The sequence below is a fragment of the Mustela lutreola genome, chromosome 7, assembly GCF_030435805.1.
Source record: "Mustela lutreola isolate mMusLut2 chromosome 7, mMusLut2.pri, whole genome shotgun sequence".
In the NCBI taxonomy this organism is placed as follows: Eukaryota; Metazoa; Chordata; class Mammalia; order Carnivora; family Mustelidae; genus Mustela; species Mustela lutreola.
Genome location: NC_081296.1, coordinates 136,460,450 through 136,488,429, shown reverse-complemented (window position 1 = coordinate 136,488,429; position 27,980 = coordinate 136,460,450). Strand labels below are relative to the sequence as shown.

Genomic DNA, 27,980 nt, shown 5'->3' with positions numbered 1-27,980 from the left:
ATGATCAACAATAGGGGGGAAATGGTAAACCTTTATTCGGAAAAGAGAGCTTAAATGACCACTTAAAACTCCCATTTCATTTCCAAAACAGAAACAAATAAGAAAACAAGAAAAAGATCACCTATAAAACTCCTGCCCTCCGCCATCTTGAGCCGTCTTAAACTGCATTTCCTGGCAGAAGAGAACAGTGATGGGCCACAGTCCTGAAAACCAATAGGACACAGACTTAAGACTATCTCAGGAGGTGCCCGGGGAGAGACGAACAGAATGAGCGATGGGCGGGGTGTGGACAGGTGGGCCTGGGGCTCAGACAGGCACATGCCCAGCACCCAGGATACAGTGTTCAAACATATACACGCACATATAAATTCCCCAGTATCTGGGCATGGAAAGCTTATAACCATGAACACAGCAGCAGAATTCAGGCTGGGTCTTTGGCTTTTTAAAAAAGGGGGAGAGAACCTCTGGCTAACTGTCCCTAATTCCAGCCTCTCTGCCATACCCTTCAGTCCCATTCCGGAGGCCGAGCGGGGCAACAGCAAGGCTAATCTACAAGGACCAGCAGCTACTCTGAGTTGGGGGAGGTATGAGGAGCTGCTGGCCCAGAAGACCCAGGCCACACCCCAGCTATGAAAGATTAAGGCATGCAGGTGATACATGTGGGCAAAGGGCACCCCAAATAGGCCAGGGTGGCCCTGTACTAGGAGGAAAAGCACTGGCAATGAGCAGCTGAGGCCTTGCCGGCCAGAACTAACCCAGCACTGCCACCTCGAATGCTTGGACAGGTTTTGCCCAAGGCTACCTTCTGCAGAGAGGGTCTGGCCTGAGCCACACATCAGACTGTTTTAGGAGAAAATGGACAGGAATAGGGGAAGCAGCGAGGTAAAAAGTGGTGGGAGAAAAGGAACTGTAGAGCTTCTGAGGAGTGCAGAGGAAGGAGAACAAGTCCCTGAGGTCTTGAGTCCCAGCTGAAGTGTGGCCGCACAGCCTGCCTGCTCTTACCCCCACCAGGCCTCCCAGCCCCCCAGTTCTGCGTGGGGCAGAATACAGTAAGACAAGAGTTTCCTGAAGGTACTTTCTTGTCCTTTTAAACCTCAAACTCCCTATTTCAGTCCACTGACCCCACACAGGGCTTCATACTTGCACATCTCTCACAGCGGCCTGGAAAAAGGGAAGAGCCCTCGAGAAAGCATGCCAGGGCTGTGGGAGCTCTGGGTTGGAGGCTCAGAGGCTGCTGGGGCAGGTAGTGCATCCCTGAAGATGCTGTTACAGGCTATGAGGCCCGTTCATTCCCCGCGGCCAGATGAGGAGTATGGCCCGGGTGGCATGACGAACGCCTCATGAGACACAGAGGATAAGAGGGGAGGAGGGCCCACGGCCCTGCCGCTGCCTGCCAACACACAGCTACCAGGTCATGCTCTCGACCTGTGAAGAGGTCGACAGCCCCAGTGTGGAAAGTGGGCTGGTCGGAGGCAGGCATGGCCGTACAGAGCAGTCCCCCACTGAGAGGACACATGCACGCTACACACCTCACATGTGTGTGTCTGGCAAGAGGGCTGGGCCCAGAGGTCATGAAAGCGGAAAGAAGACTGGGTTAGAAGATACCATCAAGAAACGGCCTGAAAGCAAATAACCAATGAGATCAATAGCTCCCGCAACCCTGGTAATTAAAAATTAAGGGGGAGCACTGGATACATGGAATGAAAGGGGAGCCCCCCTTCTGCCTCTCCCAGGGCCACTGAGTATGTGGCACAGGATTAGGAAGAGGTTGGGGCGGGGCAGGGACCACAGGCAGAGAACGCAGACGGGCCTGGAGAAAATCTAACCATGCGAAAAGGGAAATGGGGGAAAAGGGGGGAGGGGAGGGGATGTAAGTTTCTCGGATCCAAGTTTCCAGAAGTATGGGGTATTTCCACAGTCTCTGACCCAGTGAGCTCTTCTGGAAGAGAAGCTCTCTTCCCCCGGGAACCCCGTCATGGGGCGGTGACTTCCATCCCAAAGCTGGCCAGCAGGCAGAGGTGGTCTGAAGAGCAGAAGGGGTTGGGCAAGCCGTTGGCAGCCCAGAGAATCTCTTCAGAGAGGAGGGAGAGACGGCCCAGAAGCTTGAGAGTCCCATCTTGATCCAGCCTGCGATCTGGGGCACAAAGCAGAAGCCAGTGAGAGTGAGAAAGCAGCCAGGGCCACTGCATGGGGGTACTGGGGCCTGTGGGAGCTATGCTTTATGGAGGCTGCATCTCCTTGGCTGCCCCGCCACCCCTTACCTCTCCCAGCTGCCTCTGGCTGAGGCCTCCCTTTCTGAGATACCCTGGGATGTATCATTGAATGGAGCAGGGTGGGTTCCGGGAGACTGTGGCAACCAAAGAATGGGTGCCCAGGCCCAGCATCTATGAAAACTTTGGACTTTCCAAGAAAAGCTGGAAATCCAGGTTTTCTACATAAAATTTGATTTTTTTAAACATAGGGAATCAATTCAAACATTTTAAAAGACATGCTTTAAACAACCAACCAGCCATGAGGCCGGTAGGCTGCCACACTGTGACTGCTGGTAGAGGGTGAAGAAACAAGAAACAGGGTCTCTAACCTAACCAAGTCCCTCACCAAATGGCTGCCACATTCAAAGTCCACTAACTTCCTGGTGCTCTATTTTTACCTCCTAAATAGAGATAAGGCTGGTTCTGCCCACCTCTCTCTGAAGCTGCGAAGATATAAAGGCAGGCGAGTGGCCTAATAAGGGAATTACGATGAGGATGACTGGTGCCAGGTAGATATGAAATCTGCTCTTCGGGGAGTCTGGTCCCAGCAGCCCAAGCCATGTGACCAAATGCCTGACTTTCACCATCAGCTGTTCCCAGGGACTTCTGAGGTGGCTTCTATGAACCCAGGATCCACCAGGCTTACCCGTTCTGTTCCCATTCTCGCAGGACTCAGCTGAGAAGAAGATGTAATCCACTGTCGTTCCAAGACCCAGGGGCATTGTGGTGACCTCTGGGCGGCCATGCTGGGGCAGGAAATGAGTATATACTGAGGTCAGGTGAAGGCAGTGCTGGATGGTGCCTACAGTCCTGCAGGGATGAAGAGGAAGAGATCAGTCAACAAACATTATTAACCTTTTCTCAAAGTCACTTCCTCTATGGGTTTTATAGTTTTTTCAAGGGCCAATCCCAACTAACTCTATCTCAGCAAATTCCTTCCCATGCTAATAAGAGGCAGATGGTCTTAGCTAAAATCAGCCTAGAAATAGACACATTTATACACAGTCCCCTGACCTTCCTCACCCCACCCCCATCCCACTCTCCTCTCATTACCTGGTGAAGTATACCTAATGTACCCTGTCCAGGGGTCAGCAAGTTCTTCTGTGAAGCCTCACCCCCTGAGGAAATGTGCATGGGTTCTTCATCTGCAAGAACCTAGGTGGGTCACCTCTGGCCTCTGCACACCAGCCCTTCCAAAAGCTTAGCACGTATTAGAAGAGAGACCTCAGCAAAATTGCCCCCCAAATCAGCCTGAGGAAAGCCAATGAGAATCTCTCTCATTCACCCAGATGGGGGCTGGAAAGCAGGCTGCAGGGAACCGGAAGGAAGATCACCTGGGGAAGACAGGCTCAGGCTCCAGAGTGTCTTCCTCAAGGACAGACGGGGCCCAGTCAGCAGGTCGCTCTGTAGAAAACCAGAGAGAAGAGATTTTTTTATTCCCAGAGAGTGAAGCAGGGCCAGAACCTTGCACCCTGGGACCCCTCTCAGATCCTTGTTCCAGATTGCTCCAAAAGGGGAAAGGATAAGAGAAGAGGTGATGGGACAAAGAAAACAATGGATCAACTTTGTAGGAAGGCAGACAGAGACCTTGAACACAGACATTTCTTCCTTGCTAAGCAGTTTTTTTTTAAATTTTTTTAATTTATTTTCAGCTTAACAGTAACAGTATTCATTATTTTTGCACCACACTCAGTGCTCCATGCAATCTGTGTCCTCTCCAATACCCACCACCTGGTTCCTCCAACCTCCCACCCCCCCCCCCGCCCCTTCAAAACCCTCAGATTGTTTTTCAGAGTCCATGGTCTCTCATGGTTCACCTCCCCTTCCAATTTCCCTCAACTCCCTTCTCCTCTCTAACTCCCCATGTCCTCCATGCTATTTGTTATGCTCCACAAATAAGTGAAGCCATATGATAATTGACTCTCTCTGCTTGACTTATTTCACTCAGCATAACCTCCTCCAGTCCCGTCCATGTTGCTACAAAAGTTGGGTATTCGTCCTTTCTCATGGAGGCATAATACTCCATAGTGTGTATGGACCACATCTTCCTTATCCATTTGTCCGTTGAAGGGCATCTTGGTTCTTTCCACAGTTTGACAACCGTGGCCATTGCTGCTATAAACATTGGGGTACAGATGGCCCTTTTTTTCACCACATCTGTATCTTTGGGGTAAATACCCAGTAGGGCCCAGCACCTTTTTAAATAGTTTATTTAAATTTATTCTTTAGAAATAAATTTATTTTGTTAGGTAATAGAGTCACATGGTACAAAAATCAAAATGTAGAGAAAAATATCAGTGAAAAGTCTCCCTCCCATTCCGGGACTCTTGTCACTCAATTTCCCTTTCCAGAAGCAACCAATGTTACCAAATCCCTGGTATATTCCTTCAGAGATTTTCTATCACATACCATCTGCTGTGTATGTATATATGTATGTGTGTAGTATACATACATATGTATGCACACAATGTAATATGTATGTATACATTCTTAAATACACAAAAATAAGTACACACACAAACACACAAAGAAAAGTATCAGGAAAGAAAGAGGGGATATTATTACAGATCCTACTGACATTAATAAGTGTTATGGACTGAATGTTTGTGTCTCCCCAAAGTACACTCCACCCCCCAGTGAAATGGTCGGCCCAGTGAAAGGTGGGCCTTTGGGAGGTAATTAGGTCATGAGGGTGGAGCCTTTGGGCATAGGATTAATGCCCTTACAAGAGACTTGGATCTCAGAGAGCTCCCTCACCCTCTTTCTGCCCTATGAGGACACAAGAAATTAGCACTCAACAACTCAGAAGAGGGCCCTCACCAGAATTGGACCATTCTGGCACTCTGATCTTAGACTTCCAGCTCCAGAACTGTGAGAAATAAATTTCTGTTGTTTATAAACCATCTAGGCTGTGATATTTTGTTATAATAGCCCAAACCAACTAAGACAACAGGGTAAAAAGGATCAACAAAACTGACAAACCCTTGCTAGACTGACCAAAAAAAAAAAAAAAAAAAAAAAAAAAGGCCCAAGTTACTAAGTTACTAAAACTAAGAATGGAAGAAGGGCCACCACTACCAACCCTACAGAAATTTTTAAATTATGAGAATAATATAAACAACTATATACCAACAAATTTGATAACTTAGATGAAATGAACAAATTTCTAAAAAGATACGGGGGTGCCTGGGTGGCTCAGCAGGTTAAACCCTCTGCCTTTGGCTCAGGTCATGATCCCAGGGTCCTGGGATGGAGCCCCACATCGGGCTCTCTGCTCAGCGAGAAGCCTGCTTCCCCCCCACCCTCTGCCAGCCTCTGGCTACTTGTGATCTCTCTCTCTGTCAAATAAATAAATAAAATTTTAAAAATAAAATAAAAAGACACAAACTATGTAAACTGATTTGAGAAAAACTAGACAATCTGAATACTTTAAGCAAGTAAAGAAATTAAATTAATAATTTAAAAAGTTCCCACAGAGAAAAGCCCAGGACTAGATGGCTTTATTGGTTAATTCTGCCAAACATTTAAAGAAGTAGTAATACAGATACTTCATAAACACTTCTAAAAATTAAGATGGGACACTTCTCAACTCATGCTGTGAGGTGTTAATCAAAATTAGACAAAAACATCACAAAGAACACTATAGAATATCCCCTGTGAATGTCCATGCAAAATTCTTCAATGGCTATGACATAGTTTATAAGAAATAAATATATATTTGGTCTTGTCCACAGCTCCTGACTCATAGCTCCCAAAACCCTTAGAATTTCTCAAGAGATCAGAGTGATAAAGGTGTCTTTTGTTATATTATGAGGTGACTTTTGGAAATCACCTAAAGATGAGGGCTGGTTACCAGAAGAACCAACCTGCTATTAGAGGGTTGGAAATTTCTGTCCCAGTTCCCTAAACTTCCTGGGAAGGAAGTGGGCTGGAGCTTGACTCACCAATAGCCAATGATTTAATCAACACTGCCTATGTAGCAAAGCCTTCAGAGAGCTTCTGGACTGGTAACTACATGGGGATTTGGGGAGAATGGGGCCTACAGAGAGCATGGAAACTTCCCAAATACATTGTCCTATGCATCTCTTCCATCTGGCTTGTTCCTAAGTTTTATCCTTTTATAATAAACAGGTAATCTAATGAGTAAAATGTTTCTCTCAGTTTTGTGAGCTGTTACAGCAACTTAATTAAACCCAAGGAAGGAAAGACTCATGGGAACCTCTGATTTTTAACAGCCAGTTGGTCAGAAAGTACAGTTAATAACCTGGACTTGTGACTGGAATCTAAAGTCCAAGCGGGAGGTTGCTGGAAGCACAGGGTGGGCTTGTGATTGGTGTCTGAAGTTGGGAAGTGGGGCAAGTTTTACAGGACTGAGCCTTTATTTCACCTGTGCGATCTCTGGGTAGATGGTGTCAGAACTGAATCAAGTATAAACACCCTCCTTCCCCATGTTGAAAATTAAGTCTCAGAACACCAAAACACTGTATCAGCAAGCCAAATCCAGCAAAATTAAAAAAGATTATATACTATGACCATGTACAATTTATCCTAGGTATGTAAGGCTGGTTTAGCATCTGAAAAATCAATTAATGTAATATAGTATATTACTAGATTACTAATGGATAAAAACCACATGATCGTCTGAACACACACAGAAAAACCATTTGACAAAATTCAACACTGCTTTATGGGGGGAAAAGCAACATTAAAAAGTAAACACAGAAGAGAACTTCTTGGGGTGCTTGGGTGGCTCAGTCATTAGGCATCTGCCTTTGGCTCAGGTCAAGATCCCAGGATCCTGGATTGAGCCCTACCATCAGGCTCCTTGCTCAGCAGGAAGCCTGCTTCTCACTCTCCCACTCCTCCTGCTTGTGTTCCCTCTCTTGCTGTCTCTCTCTGTCAAATGAATAAATAAAATCTTTGAAAAAAAGAAGAAGAAGAAAACTTCTCCAACCAGATAAAGAGAATCCACAAAAACCCCAGGGCTCACATCACACTTAATTTACAACACACTTAAAAGCTCTACCCCTAAGATCAGGAACAAAACAAGGATGTCCACTCTCACCACTCAACTTTAGAGAAGCCTAGCCAGGGCAATCATGGAAGAAAAAGAAATAAAAGGCATCCAGATTAGAAGGGAAGAAGTAATGCTCTTTCTGTATGCAAGATGACATGATCTCTTATACAGAAACCGTAAGAAATCCACTAAAAAACTATTAGAATAAATGAGTTCTCAAGACTGCAACATAGAAGATTAATATACAAAAACTGCATTTCTATACACTAGCAGTAAAAATCTAAAAATGAAATTAAGAAAACACAATATCAAAATGAATAAAATAGTAATAAATTTCACAAAAGCCTAAGACTTACACACTGAAGACTACAAAACATGGAAAGAAATTAAAGATCTAAATAAATGAAAAAAAAACACTGATATATATTGATCATAAGATAGTATTACTAAAATGGCAATACCGGGGCGCCTGGGTGGCTCAGTGGGTTAATCCTCTGCCTTCGGCTCAGGTCATGATCTCAGGGTCCTGGGATCGAGTCCCGGATCGGGATCTCTGCTCAGCGGAGAGCCTGTTTCCCCCTCTCTCTCTACCTGCCTCTCTGCCTACTTGTGATCTCTCTCTGTCAAATAAATATTTTTAAAAAATAATAATAAAATGGCAATACCTCCCAAACTGATCTACAGATTTCTAGATCCCTATCAAAAATCCCCCAACTAGCTTCTTTGCAGAAACTGACATGATGATTCTGAAATTCATATAGAAATGAAAGGGACTCAGAATAAACAAAATAATCTTGAAACCCCACCAAGTCATAGGATGTAACTTCTCTATTTCAAACTTATACAAAGCTAAAATAAGACACTGTGGTACTGGCATAAGGATGGACATAAAGTGAATGAAATAGAACTGAGTGTTCAGAAACCTGCAAGGCCATATTCAATTAATGTTTCACAAGGGGAGGGGTGAATGGACAATGATGGCTAATAGATACCGGGTTCCTTTCAGGAGGGATGAAAATGTTCTACAATTAGATTGTGGTGATGTATACTCAATTCTGAATAGAATAAAAGCCAATGGCTTGCACATTTCAAATGGGTATATTTTATGATATATGAATTTCATCACAGTAAAGCTTTTTTTTTTTTTAAAGGGTAAAGGAACGTTATGGACAATTTCATGCCAAATAATTTAATAATTCAGATTAAACAGAATATTCCTTCATATACTTTACATTTTCCCTTTTGATTTTTTTCTTTTCTGTTGGCATTATAAATAGGGTCCTTTTTTTTTTCTTTATTATCTCTTAACAAGTATACCCTTATTTTTATACACAAATACTATTATTTTTCTATATATTCATATTATACCAGCTACTTTCCAGAATTATCTCAATGCCTATAATAGCTGTTAGTTGATTCTCTTGGACTACCAGTTACCTAAAAACATGAGCAAGTATTTAGCCCCTCCCCTCCATTTCGTTACTTCTGTTTACCCACCCACATTTCTGTTTCTCTGTCCATTGGCTGGCATCTTTGAATACAGCTGAAAAACAAGAGTGGCCATCCTTGTCCTATTCCTGACTTTGACAGGAATGTTACTACAGTGTCTTCTTTAAGCCAGATGCTGATGCGTGGAGCTGAGTAAGTGCTGTGGTTTGGTTTCAGTTTTTAATTTGCAGGCCTGCAGTGGCTTCGCTCTCCTCCTCCTGCCCTTCACCTCCACGGCACATTGTTGCCAACATGCACTCTGACAGACCAAGATCATTCTCAAAGATTAGGTGGGTTCCATTCCAGACCATGGTGGGAAAGTAAATATCCCAATAAAGCCAGTCAACTGAATTTTGGGGCTTTCCCAGTGCATACAAAAGTTATGTTTATACCATAATACAGTCTTCTAAGAGTGTAGTAGCATTGTGTCTAAAAAAAATGTACATACCTTAATGTAAAAATATTTGCTAAAAAATGCTAACCATCACCTGAACTTTCAGCAAGTTGTAGTCTTTTTGCTGGTGGAGGGTCTTGCCTCAGTATGGATGGCTGCTCACTAATGAGGGTGGTGGTCATAAATGGTTTCTCTGTAGCATGTGACAGCATTCTTCCCAGAGAACTTTCAACATTGGCATCAATCCTTTCATACCCAGATCCTGCCTTATCAACTAAGTTTATATAATATTCTAAATCCTTTGGGGGCACCGATGTGGCTCGGTTGAGCATCAACTTTTGGTTTCAGCTCAGGTCATGATCTCAGGGTCCTGGGAATCCCCACTCAGTGGGGAGTTGGCTTGTCCCTCTCCCCCAAATCCCCACTCATGCTCTCTCTCTAATAAATAAATAAAATCTAAAAAAAAAAAAAAAAAAGAAGCAATTCCCCATAAGTTCAAGTTTTATCCTAAGATTGCAGCAATTCAGTCCCATCTCCAGGCTCCATGGCTCTTCTAGTTATCTTCCTGTTTCCCCCACATCTCTGTTACATCCTCCACCGAAGTCACGAACCCCTCACAGTCATCCCTGACAGTTGGAATCAACTTCTTCCAAACTCTTTTGTTAATTAATGTTGGCATCCGACCTCTTCTCAGGAGTCACAGATGTTCTTAGATGCATCTGGAGTAAAGAAGCCTTTCCAGAAGGTTTCAATTCACTCTGCATAAGGAAGCCTTTCCAGAAGGTTTCAATTCACTCTGCCCAGATCCATCAGAGGAATAACTATCTGCAGAAGCTATAGCCTTACAAAATGTATTTCTTCAATAATAAAACTTGAAAGTCAAAATCCTTCCTTGATCCACGGGCTTCACAATGCATACTATGTTAACAGGCATGCAAACAATGTTAACCTTCTTGAACATGTATATCAGAGTCTTGGGTGACCAGGTGCACTGCCAATAATATTTTGAAAGGAATCTTTTTTTCTGGGCAGTAGGTTTCAACAGTGGGCTTAAAATATTTAGTATATCATGTTGTAAACAGATGTGCCCTCAGCCAGGCTTTGCTGCTCCACTGAGAGAGTATAGGCAGCTCATAGCTTTAGCATAATTCTGAAGGGCCCTAGGATTTTTGGAATGGTGAATGAGCACTGGCTTCAACTTAAAGTCACCAGCTGTGTTAGCCCCTAACAAGAGAGTCAGCCTATCCTTTGAAGCTTTGAAGCCAGGCATTCATTTCTCCTCTCTAGCTATGAAAGTCCCAGACAGCATGTTCCTTCAAAGGACGGCTGTTCTGTCTACACTGAAAATCCATTAAGTGTAGCCACCTTCATTCATTATTTTTACTGGATCTTCTGGATAACTTGATGCTTCACCTTGGACTTTGACGTTACAGAGATGGCCTCTTTCCCTAAACACTATGAACCAACCCCTGAAGCTTCAGGCTTTCTTCTGCACTTCCCTCACCTCTAAGGCTTCCCAGAATTGAAGAGAATTAGGGCCTTGCTCTGGACTAGGCTTTGGCTTAAGGAAGTGTGGCTAAACTGATCTTCCATCCAGACCACCAAACTTTCTCCATATCAGCAGTAAGGCTGTTTTGCTTTCTTATCATTCATGTGATCACCGGAGTAACACTTTTCATTTCTTTCAAGAACTTTTTCTTTGCATTCACAGCTTGGCTCACTGTTTAGGACAGGAAGCCTAGCTATTGCCGGTCTCACTAAGCTTAATCATTCCTAGCTTTTGATTTAGTGGGAGACATGCGACGCTTCCTTTCACTTGAACGCTTAGAGGCCATTGTAGGGTTACTAATTGGCCTAACTTCAATATTGTTTTGTCTCAGGGAACAGGGAGGCCTAAGAAGAGGGCGAGAGAAAGACAGGGGAATGGCTGGTCGGTGGAGCCATCAGAACACACGAAACATTTGATGATTAAGTTTGCCGTCTTACATGGGTGTGGCTCATGACACTCCAAAACAATTCTTATAATAATATCAAAGATCACCAATCACCATAACAGATATAATAATAATGAAAGAGTAGGAAATATCACAAGAATAATCAAAATGTGACAGATACAAAGTGAACAAACAGTGTTGGAAAAATTGCGCTAATAGACTTGCTCACTGTAAGGTTGCCACAAACCTTCAATTTGTAAAAAATATAGTGTCTGCAAAGCACAATAAAGTGAACCACAATAAAACATGGTATGCCTGTATCTAGTTTTTCCTTAATTTAAGGGTAGGGGGGTCTTTTAAAAAGAATCTAGAATAGATGTTGATTTTATAACAGTCTCTTGGACATCTATAGGATGCACTTTGTATATCTTAATAGATTTCATATATATTAGTATGTTAAGTTACATGAGTAGAATTCCCAATATTAAACAATCTTTGTATTTCTGATATACTCCATTTGGTCATGATTTACAGCTCTTTCAATGTGCTGCTAGATTGTTTCCTGATCTTCTATTTAAATTTTTTTGCATCAGTATTCATAAGTGGAGAATTTTAGTGTTGATAGTTTTTTCTGTATAACTGTTGTCAGGTATCAGGGTCAAAATACTTGTTGCATAAAAATAATCAGCTCCTTTCTTCTTCTGTGCACTGTAATAATTTAAGTAGTAATGAAATTACAAGTTCTTTGAAGGTTTGATGACATTCTCCAAACAGTCTGAGTCTGGTGTTTTTGTAGGACTACATAGCTGAGAACTTTATGTATTTCTTCCCTACTTGGATTATGTCTCTCCTCTGTAACCAACTTTACTAAAATACATTTTCTAAAATTAATATATGCCATCTCAATTTCACTCAGGTGGGAAAAGAACCCCCTTATAATCCTATTAATTATTCTGCATCTGGATACATTCCCTTGTTCCTTCCCTGCCCTTCAAAATAGCTTAGATAAAGGGTCTCACTAATTGACAGCTGTTTTTTTGCCCAGTAATTTACTTACTTTTACCTTATCTATTCATGTAATTCTGTGATTCTAAATATTCCACTAAACTTTTCGCTGAACAGTTTTAATTACATCCCACAAATACATGGTACTTTCATTATTATTATTTTCTAGATATTCTGCAATTTTAGCTTAAATTTCACCTTTGACTCAAAAGTTGTTTGAAGTTTTCTAGCTAACTAGATGATAATGTTTTCTTTTTTGTTTCTAATTTCTATTTTTACTGCATGTGTAATCAAAGAAAGGCTGTATAACTTCTATTGTTTGAGATTTATGGAGTTTTTTTTTTTTTTGGTGGTCTAATTCTTAAGAATTTCCTATGAATACTTAAAAATATGTCTTTCCTCTGCTTTCAGTATTCAGAGTTTGATATGCATCAATAAGATTTACCATATACACATTATTACAGTCTTCCATATTCTTAGTGATCTTTTTTCTACTTGATCTGTTGTGGGCTAAGACAGAAGAATTAAAACCCTTTACTGTTAGTTACTTTCTGAATACTGTTCGTTGTTATGCCTGCACTTTCACTTGATGGTTGTTGATGTAATGTTATTGGAAGCTTAAATATTTATAATGCTAATATCTTCGTTTTGAGTTGTGTTTTTTACATTCTGATACACAAGAAAAATCTCAGTGAGCAGCAGGATACTAAACACGCGGTTTCCCTCACCACGCGGTTCTGTCCGAGCCGCACTGTGTACAAACAGCACTGTTCTAGCAGTCACACACATGCCCCACCAGACCAGACGAGCACATGGGCCATAGCTGCCTCTACCAGAGCTGCGGCCAAACAAGCAAGCTCTTCTGCAAGTACTTGGGAAGAGGATATATTGTATTCTGGCACAGGCCAGTGGAGAAGCTTGATTCAGAACTTTCCTGGTTAGACAACGGATCAGACAGCTTTTGGTCTGTGGCCACCTGGTCAGTTTGTAAATAGTGGTTACGAAAATCGTCTATTAGCCATCGGTTTTTCTATAATGTACTTTATTGGGCACATGGTTTTTTGGTTATTTGTTAAAACACCTGAAGGTCCAGAGTTGATGGAAACAGGCAAGTGGTCATTAGAAAGAAAATCAGTAACCCTCTTTCAGGATCTTTAAGACGATACTGGAAAGAAGAAATCATTAGTAATTGAAAATATTTTTAAGAAGGGGACTTAAAATTTGGATTCTGTTCTTACGAAATATTCCCCCACAAAGGGAGTTGGGGAGAGTGAGAATCACGATCTTTTTATTGCACAACCCGGGCAATGCAGAGTTCTCTGCTCAATGCAATATCAGCCATCATGACCTAGCACTGCAGCTCCTTTTGCACACATATCACATGCTGCCTGTTAAATCAGTGTCACGGTCAAGTTGGAAAGTTCTGATGTGCACTGGTAGGCTGCATGACTCTAGTATTAGACTGGAAATATTATTTGTTACCACATCTAAATACATCTTCTAGAAAGAAAGATCACATATGGTCTTATTGCACTTAAGTCTTTCTACTCATGTTCTAAAAATGGTGGCACATTTTTACATCTGGAGTCTTTAAAAGACATTCATGAGATAAACACTTTTCCAAAGAAGACATACAGATGGCCAACAAAAACATGGAAAGATGCTCAATATCACTAATCATCAGGGAAACAAAAATCAAAGCCACAATGAGATATCACTTCATATCAGAATGTAGTCAGAATGGCTAGTATCAAAAAGACAAGAACAAGTGTTAAAAACAATGTGGAGAAAAGGGAACCTTTGTGCACTGTGCAATGTTGGGTTGCATGACTCTAGTATTAGACTGGAAATATTATTTGCTAACACATCTTCTAGATAAGAGACCACATATTATGATCTCCTTATTACACTTAAGACTTTCTATTCATGGTGGGAATATAAACCAGTAACTGTGGAAAACAGTATGAAAGGTCCTCAAAAAATTAAAAATAGAAATACCATATGACCTAGTAATTCCACTTCTGGATAATTACCCAAAGAAAATAAAAACACAATTTCAGAAAGATACAAGCACCCCAATGTTTACTGGAGCCTCATTTACATTAGCACAGATATGGAAGCAGCCCTAGGGTCCATCAACAGATGAATGGATGAAGAACATAGAATGTACGTACACACACACACACACACACACACACACACGGAATATTACTCAGCCATAAAAAAGAATGAAATCTTGCCATTTGTGACAACATAGGTGGACCTAGAGGGCACTATGAGTGAAATAACTTACGAGAAAGACAAATACCATATGATTTCATTTGCATGTGAAATCTAAAAATCAAAACAAAGAACAAAATAGAAACAGACTCATAAATACAGAGAACAAATCAGTGGTTGATGGAGGAGAGGAGGTAAAGGAGAGGCAAAATAGGTGAAGTTGATTAAGAGGTACAAAATTCCAGTTATAAAGTAAGTAAATCATAGGTATGAAAAATGCAACACAGGGAACAGAGTAATACTGTAATAATTTTGTACAGTGATAGATGGTAAGTACACTTATGGTGGATCAGTGTGTTTACCCAAATTTAATCTCAATTTTGAAAATACTGCTAATTATTTTGCACTGCTAGTGAATTGGATATTTTCCCCCTACATAATGATTCTACTTACAAAGTGATCATCAGTATATGTTTTAAAGTTTTCATTTTGTATTAAATTGAAATGCTTGTTTTATGTTTCAAGTACAATACTGTTTTGGTTTGGTTTTTAATAATGTATTCTTCTTAACATGAAATGTGGGGTCCTACTACTGTCTTAACTTTAGGATTTTGTAATTCTAAAGCACTAAGTCACTGCTTCCCTGCCTGAGTCCACTTAATACCAGCAGCTCTCTCAGTTCCTGGAGCATGGTAGCTGCTTCACACATGGGGGTCATTACCATAATCGCTATTGCTAGAGCTACATAACAGATTTAACTTCACAATAAAAAAATAATAATAAAGCCACTGAAATGTTTGCTTTGTGCAAAATGCCAATTCAAACTAAATTCCTACAAGAAAAAATAAATTAATTGCTTATCATCAGGCCTTCTAATACAGTCATGGCTTGGTTATTTTAGGTTGTTCTCACAGTTTGGTCAACAAGAGCTTTTGGTTGAGTATGAAATCTTGAATCATACCTTCCTTCCGTGAAGCCTTGTCCTCTTGTCTTCTAGAGTTGAATGATAATGTTAAGAAGTCTGAAGCCAACCTGGTTATTTTTACCCTTAAGAGCAGCCCAATCTTTTTGGTTCAACTGCCCAAAGGATTCTTTTGTCTCTGGCTTCTAGTAACTTCAGTAAGATATCTTATTGTTGATTCTCCTATGTCATTTACTACTGAAACATGGTACTTTATCTCAATTTGAAGACTCAAATCTTTTAACTTAGGGAAAATTTTTCCTTGAATCATACCTTTACGCATTTCTTTTGTGCCATTATATTGGTTTTCTTCTCTGGGAACTCCAACTTTGTGTATGTTAAGAGTCTCCTGATCTTCCACTACTATCATTTCTAATCCCTGTTATCTTTTACGTCCTTTTTATCTTGCTTTTTCTTTCATGGCTTCTGTCTCTTGGTCCGTCTTCAGCAGTCTCTATTCCCATTCCTTCTTATGCTGTACCAATTTTGTCTTCATTTTATGTGATTTTTAAACTTTTAATTTTTTCCTGGCTCTGCAGCTTCCATTTCAACTTCTGATGTCCTGCAATGTCTGAACTTATTTTATAAAGGCAATTATTTTTGTACTCTTATTTTAAAAAGGCAATTGCTTCACTTTTTTATTCATGGGAAAATAATCATAATCTTTCATATGCTACATGACAACAATTTTTATCTTTGAGGTAAGCGTTCTTTATCTGTCTTTTGTTTTTCCTGTTCCTTCTGCTTTCTTTCTTGCAATATTCTAGCACAGCTCTCGTGCTGGTTCCTTTTAAGCACCCTGGCTTTGAATTAGTTGAGATTTTTCTGTACCAGCTATCTGCACAGCTTCTCTGAGGGAAGAGCTGGGTATGCATTCCAAGTAACAGGAATATTCCTGATGACACAGGGTTGTATATGAGTCCTTTTAATCTTTACTTCTCCCCAGCCAAAAGCGATATGCAGCTCTGTAAGTATCTCATCGCCCCTCCTGCCACTCAGACTACTTAATGCAAATAGGGCTTGATTCCTTATCAGGCTTTTCTCCAGTGCCTATTAAGACCAAAGCAGGTTCAGAGAATCTCCTATCACAACCTGTGCATACTATTCTTGCTGATGAAATAAGGAATTTTTAAATTTTGTGCCTCAAGGTACACTCCGCACTTTGGAGAAATGTGCTGCGCTGGGTCTTTGTTGAGATCAACACAGCCCCCAGATACATCCTTCCATACTTCCGCCAGCACACCTGCACATCCTCCAGTGCTTCCTGCAGCCATTCTACCTACGCCATGATCCACAGTTTCAGATACATTCAAGTCTCCTAGTTTTCTCAAAGATGGAGTTTGCATTGCTTTTTTCCAATCCTTGTTGCTCTGGAATGGTTTCAGAGACAAGAAGGGGAAAATGTCAAGCATACTCTGCCATGTTCAATCTGGGAGTTCTCAGTAGGAGTAACTTTTTATCAGCAGCAGGACCACTGTCACCTTACAACTCTCAAACCCTCTCATGTGCATCTCCCCTATCTGCTGTACACACATTGGCCACTAGCTACTTAAGCCTAAAAAGGCTCCATGGCTCATTCAAGGTCTCAGACATGACTGGAGCTCAAGTCTCCTGACTCCTGGTCCATGTTCTCACTATGCCACACGTCTAGGCCTGCGTATGGGTGCAGAACTCCACTGACCTTCCTTCTAAGCATGATTACCAGAAGCTGACCTTGAGAATTATACCTACAAAAAGACTAAGAAACCACGTAACTGGCAAATATCAGGGGGAAGGAGGAAAGAAGGCCGAGAAAATAAGCTTAGTGTCCATTACCTGGCTTAGTATCTGTCACTCCTTCCATAAGAATCAGTCCGACTGGTCGCTGACAGGCAATGTCACAGAAACGAAATTGCAGCAGAAAGTCTCGGCTATACTTCAGTCTCTCTGCAAACCAGGAAAAGCCACACAGTGAGAGAAAGGAAGAGAAGCCACATGCTGAAGCAGCCTTAATACCAAGAAGCTTCCAGTATAGGGACATAGAGGAAGCCTGGCTCCGAGGACCAGCTGATTTTCCAACAGATAGGATTTAAAGTTGTTCATTTCACTGGGAGGTCATGAGGAGGGCGGTGGGAAAAACAAAGGAACTTGCTAAGAGAATTGAGGGAATTACATTTTCTCTTCTCACTGAAATACCAGCTTTCTCCCAAAATGGGCACAGAGGCACAGCCAACCAAGAATGTGGCACAGGCTCACCTGCTCTCTTGGGGTGACAGGAGGAGAAATACTGACAGCGGTCAGTGACGCCCAGGGAGCTGGGCCAGAGTGGAGCCTGCAGCTTCCTCTGGTAAAGCTGATGGGAAAAGTCTTCCTGTCCAGACACCTAGAAGGAAAGAGCAGGTGGGAATGATGATACCAAGATGGAAAAAGAAAATAGTCCATGATTTGGGACATGCAGATACACACACACTCACACACTATATACATAATATAAGCAAAACACGTCAGTTTCAGGGAAGTTGCTAAAAATAAGATGCTAATTAAAACTTATTTTTAAAAAACCAGAAGCACTGAAATGTCCATGAAGCAGAAAGGAGCTCTAAGAAGATAAGGTACGTGAGTCAAAGGAATAGAACTGTATGAACATATGGTCCCCTGAATTTCACCTCAGAAAAATCTACATGAGTCTCCACAGGGTGTATCAACTTTCAGGGGCTTTAATTTGCAGTGGGAAAAAGTTTTATCTCGATCTTTGGATCTTCTGGATCAAGGTCTAGCATCTTAAGTCCATCATGAGGAAACCATAGGGTCAAACCAAATGGGAAATGCACCAAGCATTTTACCGTATCTACGTCACCATCCTTGGTAAAAGCCAATGAGCAGCCTGGGAACGGACAGAATGTAGCAGGGAAACATCGGGTAACATCAGTCATCTGCATAGCTCTACCCTGTGTAGCAAAACTCCCTTTATGTCATCGAACAACAACAAATATGTTAATGCCAGCTATGTGCAAGACACTAGCTGAGTCTTAGGGAGAGCACAGCGATAGAAACAATCAATCTGCACTTGAAGGACAGACATTTTCAATATGCCCTCTCAAGTAAAACAGACCGAAGATTTAATGGTCACTTTCTAGCTGTGTAACTTTGGGCAAGTTACTTAACCCCAGGGTTCAATATCCTCCACTATAAAATGGGATAATAATATAAAAATGGGATAATAATAATAATCACCTACAATTAAGAATCTTGATAATAACAACTGATGGCTGACTGCTTCCTTTGAAGCAGGAACCAGAAAATACTTTACCATGCATTCTTGTATTTGATCTGCCAAATAACAACAAAAAACCCCCTTCTGAAATGGGTCCCATTTTATCCCTAGTGTATGGATGAGGCACATGGGGCTTAAGGAAGTTAAGTAACTTGCACAAGGTAGCAGAGCAGCGACTGGAACTTAGGACTGGCTGGCTCTTAATCATTATGCCTAATGGTGCTGATCACATGGTAGGCACTTAGTAAATTCTTTTTCCCATTCTCTGAGCTCCTTGATTATAGCGCTTTCTGGCAGGATAAGACCTTTCTCTGCACACATGGGAACCAGGACATTGCTGGCACTTGAGTAACCTTATTAAAATAAAAGCCCAGAGTGCTCAACAATAACACAGCCATTTCTGTATCCTTTCGCCACTACGCCTTGCCACAAGTTAAGTGATAAGATGGACAGCAGTGGCCAAACAGAAGAACAGGGAGATTAAGTGACATATAAAGAAATCACTACAAGCTAAATGTCCATCAACAGTGCTAAATGGAATAAAACTACGAGATATGTATGCTATCAACATTCAGCAGTTAAAAGGAATGAGATAGATCCATATATACATTGAGCGAAAATGAACAAGCTACAGAACGAAACATACAGTAATGGGTTTACAAACACACAGACAGTAGATCATATATGAGCTCTCAGAAGCAATCACAGCACAGTATTGGAGGGGAAAGACTCTGGGATCCTGATTCCACCACTAGCTACCTGCATGGCCTAGAGCCAGTAAACCGCCAAACTTCTCTACACCTTAGTTTCCTCACTTAAAAAATGAAAACGATGATAGAAATTGTGAAAGTTGAGTGAGCTAATTTAAGTAAAGTGCTTAAAATAGCATCGGGAACCCAGTAAGTGCCTAATAAGTGTAAATTATAATTACAATATCACAGGAACTTAGATATCACTGTAAATGCACACAGAATATTCTGGAACACCACCACCAAACTTCAAACAATTACTACTTCACTCTAAAGGAAAAGGTAAGGAATGTAGGTGATAAAGGGGGCTTGGTCTTATTTTACAATGTCTGAATTCTTGCAAGGATGCACTTCTGTATTACTCACGAACTAAAAATTAATGATAAAAACTAAAAGAATTCCCAGATGCCAAAGGCACCCAGGAATTTCTAGCTTCCAGACTTCCATACACACTATTCAACAGAACAGGAAAAAGCCAGTGGGAGCCAGAAAAGGTGTAGCTGAGGTCACTGCCACAGAAGTTGCCAACACCTGACTCTCTCTCTTGGCCATTCCCATCCCCCCACCTCACTCTCCAGTGGCCTCTCCCGTTTCACCTTCCAGGCTGGCATCCCATGGTACTGGAGCTCTCCGTCCCTGATGAAGTTGTAGAGAGGTGAATCAGGAACAGAATTCAGGTCCCCACACAAGATGATGGGGCAATGGCTGCCATCAGACAACCTGGCTACTTTGTCCACTTCGGCCAAGAGAATGGCCATCTGGGCCAGCTTGACATCACCCCGGCGTGGGTTGTATAAGACGTGGGTATTTGCCACACAGAGCGGGGCCACCGAGACTTGCCCCAGGCCTTCTGGGACTAGTGGCTGCAGCAGCAACACTAAGCCCACGTTGTCCCGATTGAGGAGCTCCAAGCCAGGCCGGAAGTACTCCACGGGGCTGGCACAGAGCAGACGGAATCTCGTGGGCTTGTAGCAGACAGCACAGCCATCTGTCTTACACCCGGTCCTCCTCTTGTAGAAACAGGTAAAACCTGCAAGGAACACCCGGCCAAGAACATGGGTCAGGGACCTCCAAGCCTGAATCCCTCCAACCAGTGGCAGTAGCCGGGGTGTGTGTGCCTATGGCACTGCTCCTGTCCTGCTGCTCCATAAGGGGGTTCCTGTCCTTGCCAACTCGTTGACTCTGCAGAGGTTCCCTTACAGTTATAACCAGATGACGGAGTGGCTAAAGGGGAAGGAGGACAGAAGGGCATGAAGCAGTGTCACTGGATAGAAAAAACATGGATTCTAGAGTCAGACAAATTAGAGTCCTAGCTCCACAACCTACTAACTTTGTAGCATGGGTGACCTTGAGCAAGTCACACACATTTTCAGAACCTCAGTCTCCTCACTATAAAAATGGGGATAACAGTAACTCAGCCCCACAAGGTGGGTTACTTCAAGGATTAAATGGCACTCAATGTCAGAACTGCCTTAAAACTGCAGAACTCATTCTTTCTCTCACCCATACAGAGGAGCTAGTGCACAGGTGAGACTGAGGATTTACTGAGGCAAAAGAAAAAGCTGGTGCCTTCCGGAGAGAGCAGACAGGGCCAGAGGAAGCAAGACTGGTGAGCATGCCAGGGAGCTGCATTACCCATCATTCGCAGAGAAGGCTCCAGCTGCTCCCAGTAATGATCTTCTTGGACTTCCTGGAGACACAGGATCTGGGAGATTGACAAGGAAACCAATCACTACAGAGTACCAAGAGTGCTGGAAAGTGACTCCCACCCAAGGAGGAGGCACTGAGGCCAGGTGGGAAGCTGCTGCTTGTCTCAGGCAGGGTCACACTGAAATTTCCCCCATGGCCGATTCTTCCCAGACAGCCACCACCAGCAAGGACAGGCCCAGTAATCTCATGCTGGAATTCCTGCATGAGATTCGCAAAGCGATAGTTCCAATTGAGGATGTCCGGGTGGCAATGCATGTAGAGCCCAGAGTTAAGTTGATTAGGCTAGATGCCCGAGTTGGATTTTCCCGCTTCTTGAATCCCTCGAGTCTCCCTCCCTGCATAATGGTGCTGGAAATTGTGTACCCCGAGAGTCTTCTCAGCACCTGCCCAAAACTCAATTTACTCCAGGCAGGAAAGCTCCAGCCCTAGGCAAAACACCAATCCTAAAAAAACTATGGGGTTGAACTCATTTTCTAAGAGCACTGGGAAACAGCCCAGGTTCAAAGCAAATACAAGATGGCACTTCCTCCCCTCTTCACTCACATCCGGGTCCCAGTGCTGGAATTCCTGCATGAGATTCGCAAAGCGATAGTTCCAATTGAGGATGTCCGGGTGGCAATGCATGTAGAGCTCTGAGCTCTGCTGCATCAGGTCCTGGGCCAGGATGTTATAGGACATCAGAGTGAACTGGAACTGAGGGCCATCCCCTGCCTCCAGGCCCTGAGCATCTGGCTGAGCGGAGAAATCCTCCCATTCTCGCCACAAGATTTCTGCAAAGGGGTCGGAAAGAAGAGGTCCACAACAAGTATGTTATCCTCAGGTCCCACCATCTCCACTCCTGAGTCAGAGCTACTGTGCCTCAGGTTCCTTTTTTTATCTTCCCTACCACCCATCCTTCTCTATGGCTCTTTGAGCAGCGCTCATAAGACATTTTCAGACTAGATAATAAGCTCCACGAAGCCAGAGACAATCTTGGCCTGTTCACCAATGTCCCAAGCATGATACCTGGCACCTGGTACATGGTCAATAATTCTAGGCTGACAGTTTCTCACTTTGGTAAGTCTATGGGTCTCTGGAGAATCACAGATCAATGTGCTTCACAATCACCTGAGGTTAAAGACATTACTAGAGTAATCTCAGCCTTGAGTGTTTCCTAACCTTTAAATTCAAAAAAGCCTGTGGGGCTATAAACCACATGTCCCCATCTCTCCTAGAGCCTGTGGGAGCTGCAAAGTGGATTTCAAACCTATTTGAGCCACAGAACTCATTCTTCAAATATTAATGGAAGCCAAATATATATAACATAGATAAAACCAGAAGATAAAATTCTGGTTGAGGCAGGGTGTGGAGGCTCTGAGATCTTTCCACCACAATTGCTAGAGAGTGGAGAATCAGAACGAGGGTGTGCTTTCAGTTCTGCCTCTACTTAGCTGTGTGACTTCAGGCCTGTCTTGCCACCTCTCTGCACCATGGCTATTTCATCATCTATTTCAAAAAACCATGGGGCTGGATGAGACAATCTCTAAGGCCCCTCGAGATCTGATACTGTAAGATTCTCACAAAAACAGAATGCAACAGAGCTCCCTGTCAGAGAATCTTCTCTTTAGCAGAGGCTCTGCTCACACTGGAGACAAGCTGTTGCCCAGGCTCACTCAGCCAGTTGTCAGACTCACCATGATACGGGATTTCCATTGGGGGAGGTTGCAACTGCCCCAGGCCATCAAAAGGCCAGATGGGAGCCTCTTCCTGGGGCAAAGGCTCAGGTGCTATGCTCCAGGCCACCACTGCAGGGTCCTCTTCCCACTGCTCTGCAGCCAGGGCACCCATTGGGAGGACAGCACAGTCTGCATATTGGGGGCCGGTCTGCATGGGGACAGCCGCCCACATTGGGCCCTCGACCTCTGGCAGTGGCTCCTCTCCTAGCACCTCGGGGAAAGGCTCCTCCAGGTTCTCTGCTGCCCGCAGGTCACTCAGCTGCCTGCTGGACCACTTGTCCTCTGAAGCAGCATCCTGTTCTCCAGGATTATCCATCAGGAGCGCCAGGCTGCTCTGGGCTAGTCCCTTATCTACAAGGGGACCCTCACTCGAAGTTGAGAGCACCTGGCTCGACCCTTCTTCTCGCCACTGCTGTAGCAGGCCCTCACACTCCTCCTGGTCGGGACCCCGAGGGGCCATGGCAAAGTCGCCCTCTACCTGGGTGGACGAGCTCTTCGCCAGGAGGGCATTTTTTCGACATGTGAAGAAAGCATCTAAGAAGCAAGCCAAAATACTGTGTTATAAGATGACAACATGCCCCAAACCATACTCTTCTCCCAACTAAAAGGAAAGTCCCATACAAACAAGAATCATGTGCACCTTGCCCATTGTTTACCATCACCGAGCCTGCCCATTTTAGGGCCCGGAACACCATTATCATTAGCATAAAGTGCTTTATGTGCCAGGTGCTATTCTAAGTGCTTTATAAGTATAAACTAATTTGTATGGTAGTGATCTGATATATATTCAGTGCATCAATGAAAGAATGCTGTCCCACATAATCTAGGATGGAGATGGTCATATATAACCACCACCACCCCCTTCTGTCTAGAGGTCACGACTCCTATTGAGCATCAACTCTCTGGTTCTAAGGGTCACATTACATTGGAACCAGCACTTGACCATGAATCAGAACTGTGGGTTATGACCTAGCACTGAAACTAACAAACCATGTGACCTTGGACAAAGCCCCTGGTGAGATGGACTCACTCTTGACTGTAAAGGCGGAAAAGGGAAAGTTTGAACAACATAATCTCCAAGAACCTTTCTAGTTCTATAAATCCTCTAATCTATGAAAACATTCCAAAAGAAAATGTCCTGTGGGCACCTGGGTGGCTCAGTGGGTTAAAGCCTCTGCCTTCCGCTCATGTCATGATCCCAGGGTCCTGGGATCGAGCCCCGCATCAGGCTCTCTGCTCAGCAGGGAGCCTGCTTCCTCCTCTCTCTCTCTCTCTCTCTGCCTGCTTCTTTGCCTACTTGTGATCTCTGTCTGTCAAATAAATAAAATCTTTTAAAAAAAATCTTTAAAAAGAGAAAATGTCCTGAAGTAGACAAAAAGGGTGTCTCAAAATGTACACAATTTATTTCTTAGCAAAGGCCCTAGTTCTTTTTCTCAAAGCTATATATTCTATTCATAAATCTTCACAACTTCATTATCAGCCTTCCCATTCCATAAAACACCAGAGGCTATAAATCGGAAGGTGCCAACGAGTGACAGTAAGAGACAGCTGTCATCTCTTTGCTACAGCAGCAACAAATGACAGCCAACAGGCAAGACAGCAAGTGGGAAAACTCTAAACTTGGAGGCCCCCAAACTCCAAGCACAGTCTTTTGGTTTTGGTGCAAGCAAACACCCACACTCACTAAATCACTTATTTACAGCACGGGACAAGTGACAAGCTCACCCTCAATCACCAGAGACTCATTTTATCAGCTCTGTTTTTTCAAAAGGCAAGAAAAGTATCAAAATGGTTCAAATGTTGAAAGATATTATCTTATTGATAGTGTACGTGGATCTATAGTCTATGTCCCTCTCAGCCAGTGGTTTTCAACAAGGGGTGATTTTGCCCTCAGGGGACATATGGTATTATCTGGAAACAGTGGTTGTCAAAACTGCAGGGATGCTGCTGGCATCTAGAGGTTAATGGAAAAGGATACTGCTAGACATCCTACAGTGCAGAGGACAGCCCCACAACAAATTATCTAGGCCCGAATGTCGATAATGCTGAGATGGGGAAACCCCGCTTTACACGGATGAACTGTGTTGCTGGCTTTAATCTCAGGGATTTGCTAATTCCCTGCCCCTTGAAACATCTTCTGCATACCAGATGGCAGAGGCTCTCTGGTTGACAAGTGTGAGGGTCCTTGGTTTCAAATTTAGGAGAATTCTGGTGGTGGCGGTGGCTGGTTTTTCAACAGAATTGTTTTATAGGAAGTAACGACGGGAGGGAGGGAAAGAAAGAAACCCTTATGTAAAAACCAAATACACCAAGTTTTTAAAAAGTGGTACTACTTTAATGGGGGAGGGAGGGAAGTGGTCCCTCCTCTGAGATCTCTAAAGGCTGACCGCAGGCCTAGAAAACTGTGGACTAGTATATGTCACTGAGGCTACCATGGTGGACATCGGAAGAGCTCCAGAAATGACAGCATGGATAAAGGAATATGCTTTAATTCTCTGAAAGCAATTACTTCCGTGGAGTTTCTCATCCTGAATCAAGTGCCTGCTATATTCAGGGCCGTGTGCTAGCACTGGAGATACAGTAGCAAAACAGACATGGCCCTGCCCTCCTGGAGGTTGCATTCCAGCGGCAGACACACAAATAACTAGATAAATGGATCTACACACACACACACAAACACACACACACACACACACACACACACACACACACACGTGTAAAGGTCTAGAAAGGAAAAACACAGAATGCAGTTGACTGCTTATTTCCAAGAGAGTAGCTCTTGGTCTGTCCCGGCCTCTAAATTGCCAGAGAACATTTTGGGAGTTCTGTGGAAAGTGATGGTGTCCTAAGAACCTCGGGAATTTCAAAGACCAGGAATGGCAGCGCAGGCAGATCATGAAAAAGTGAAAGAATAGCTCCCTTCGGGGCGCCTGCATGGCTCTGTGGGTTAAAGCCTCTGCCTTCGGCTCGGGTCATGATCCCAGAGTCCTGGGATCGAGCCCCCCCCCCCCCCCAAAATCAGGCTATCTGCTCAGCAGGGAGCCTGCTTCCTCCACTCTCTCTGCCCGCTTCTCTGTGATCTGCCTGTCAAATAAATAAATAAAATTAAAAAAAAAAAAAAAACAATAGCTCCCTTCCCCCTCTAAAGTACCAGCTGGGCATTGGCTCCACCCCACAGCATCTCTAAGGGCAGGGGAGGCTGCTTCAAAGCTGGGTCGGTAAAGGTCTCTGGGTTGTGAGCACCGGTGTTTCAAGGAAAGACGCGGCGGGAGAGCGAGCGGAGAGGCGGCTGGGAAAGGTGAGCTTGGAGTAACCCGGGGGAGGGCAGGTGCCTGCGGGTTTTCGGCCCACAGACACCACCCCCCACCCAAGCCCCGACAATTCGGGCGTTCGCCTGGACCCGAGTTGCCAACCCTCGCCGAGCCCCCAAGGCAGTGACTCGGCGGACCCCTGAAACCTGTACACCCCCGGGGCCCGGGAAGGACGGCTCCTGCCGCTTCGCCGTCCCCCTCCCGCATTAAGCGTGGGCCGGACACCACCAGGCCACAGGCGCGGGGAGAGGAGGGGCGCCCGCGAGGGTCGTCGGCCGGGCCCGGGGCCCCGTGGGGTCCAGCGCGGGCCCCGGGGACCGAGGGCCGCCTCCCCACTTGGCCGGGGAAGGGTGGTCGTGAGGCCCGACGCGCCGCACACCGCCCCGGGCCCCGCGGGATCCCGCCGACGTGGGCCCGGGCCTGGCACCCGCCTGCCGGGACGCGGGGCCGGTACCTGAGAGGGCACGGAAGAGGCGCGCGGCCGGCAGCAGCAGGTAACACAGGCACGACGCGATCATGGCCAGCCGCCGCGCTCGCGCTCCGGCTCGCGCCCGCCTCCCCTCCTCAAGGCCGCCCGCCGGGTCTCTTGAGCCCGGCCCCGCCCCCGACCCCGACCCCGCCCCCGGGCCGGCTCACGTGGTACAGCTGCGCTTCAACAAAAACTTTATTGGGAGCGCAGGGCCACGCGTGGGCCCGCGAGGGCGGGGAACCTGTTCCCCGTGGCAACGGCCGGGCCTAGCTCCCAGAAGCCATGCAGGCGCCCAGTGTGAAAATTGAGCGCCTCGCTGGAGGCTGCATAGTATCATTCCAGGGCCACAGTTCCATTCCCACTTTTGCCACCTAACGAGGGGGTCCCCTCGGGGTACGCTCTAACCTCTCTGTCCTGCAGTTTCCTCACGTGTAAAATGAGGCGCTGGACTTTCCCTAAAGCCCCACATAGCCCTGACTTCTATAATCTCTCTTCTCTCATCCCAGGGAAGAGCGTGCGTGCTTCCCCATTAGTTTTCTTTTCCTGACTCTGCTCAGTCTTCCCCAGCTCAGATACTAGGTCACAAATGAAATCTACAGCTTCGTCTCCTTTCCCATCCTATTCCAAATGGGCCCACTTTTAACCTAATCTGGAAAAAAAAAAAAAAGGGGGGGTGTCCCACTGGTAAGGAAGTCAAGGAAGGCTGGGGGGGAAAGCTCCACAAGGCAGGCGCTGAGTCTGGGTTGGTTGGTTGGTTGGTTGGTTTTCATTGAGATATCTCTCTAGTGCCTACAACAGTGCCAGGCACACAGGAGGAACCAAATCTTTGTGGATCAAATAAAGCCCATGTCACTAAATGAAGGTTAGGATTCTGTGGATTCTGTGCTACCCGAAGACCTCTTTGAGTCTCTCTTCCCCCTGTCTCACCCTCAGTCTACCCCAGCCACGCTGGGAAGCAAGGACTGCTTAATACTCCCAAATTCAGTACCTAGTGTCTGAGCTGTGTGATTTCCGATTTGTGGCTGGAGCCTCGGTTGCTCAGGGAAGCCTTCTGGGGAGTCACCAGATCCAGGACCAGCTGGGTACATCATAACACGGAAAGGCTAAATAAAAGGAAGAAGAAGGAGAGAGTCAGTCCGGCTCCAACTAACAGCACTCACCCGTTGCCTGAGATGAAGCAGGGCGCCAAGAGCAGTCTGAAGGTTGGGAAGCCTCGTCGAACCTAGCGCAAAAATGTCAGCTCTGCCTAAGGAGCCCCCAAAAGCCAGATCCACTCTTTTCAGGTGGGTGAAATAAACCTTCCTTGTAACTTCCTTACATTTTGTCCCAATGGTCACCCAGAAGTCCAAGTTCTAAATCAGATCCTAAATCAAGGTACTTACCTAGAGCCTATGTTTATCATTTTGTGAAATGAGGGTTCCCTTATCCCCTTAGAAATGTTTTAAAAATACAAATTCCTAGGCCCTACTCCCAGAATTCTGATTTAACAGGTCTGGAATGCA

The 27,980-nt window shown here is 44.4% G+C and overlaps 2 protein-coding genes across 4 annotated transcripts in view; one reads left to right on the top strand and one right to left on the bottom strand.

Moving 5' to 3' along the window:
- Positions 1-16: 16 nt before the first annotated feature.
- Positions 17-27,569, bottom strand: ANGEL1 (angel homolog 1). 3 transcript variants are annotated; one of them, XM_059182723.1, is made up of 10 exons: positions 27,467-27,569; positions 22,657-23,232; positions 21,527-21,753; positions 20,909-20,978; positions 19,870-20,303; positions 17,507-17,633; positions 17,087-17,197; positions 3,587-3,656; positions 2,899-3,062; positions 17-2,134 (listed from the first exon to the last, which is right to left on the bottom strand). In XM_059182723.1, exons 1-10 carry the CDS (start codon positions 27,567-27,569, stop codon positions 1,974-1,976), a joined length of 2,043 nt encoding a protein of 680 aa, XP_059038706.1. In that variant the 3' UTR covers positions 17-1,973. The 3 variants fall into 3 exon arrangements, with proteins under 3 accessions (XP_059038706.1, XP_059038707.1, XP_059038708.1); XM_059182724.1 differs by lacking the exon at positions 27,467-27,569 and adding an exon at positions 26,464-26,610; XM_059182725.1 differs by lacking the exons at positions 22,657-23,232; positions 27,467-27,569 and adding an exon at positions 26,464-26,610.
- LRRC74A (leucine rich repeat containing 74A) overlaps positions 25,932-27,980 on the top strand; it is a 46,802-nt gene continuing 44,753 nt past the window's right edge. Inside the window, exon 1 of the mRNA XM_059182737.1 lies at positions 25,932-25,996. The gene's annotated coding sequence lies outside the window, so the exon portion shown is untranslated. The remainder of the gene's footprint in view (positions 25,997-27,980) is intronic.

Coding starts and splice junctions, on each gene's coding strand:
- ANGEL1 (XM_059182723.1), bottom strand. CDS start 27,569: ATGATGTACCCAGCTGGTCCTGGATCTGGTGACTCCCCAGAAGGCTTC. Junction 3,063..3,586: donor CCTGAGCCTGTCTTCCCCAG/GTGATCTTCCTT, acceptor TCATCCCTGCAG/GACTGTAGGCACCATCCAGC. Junction 2,135..2,898: donor CGAGAATGGGAACAGAACGG/GTAAGCCTGGTG, acceptor TTTGTGCCCCAG/ATCGCAGGCTGGATCAAGAT.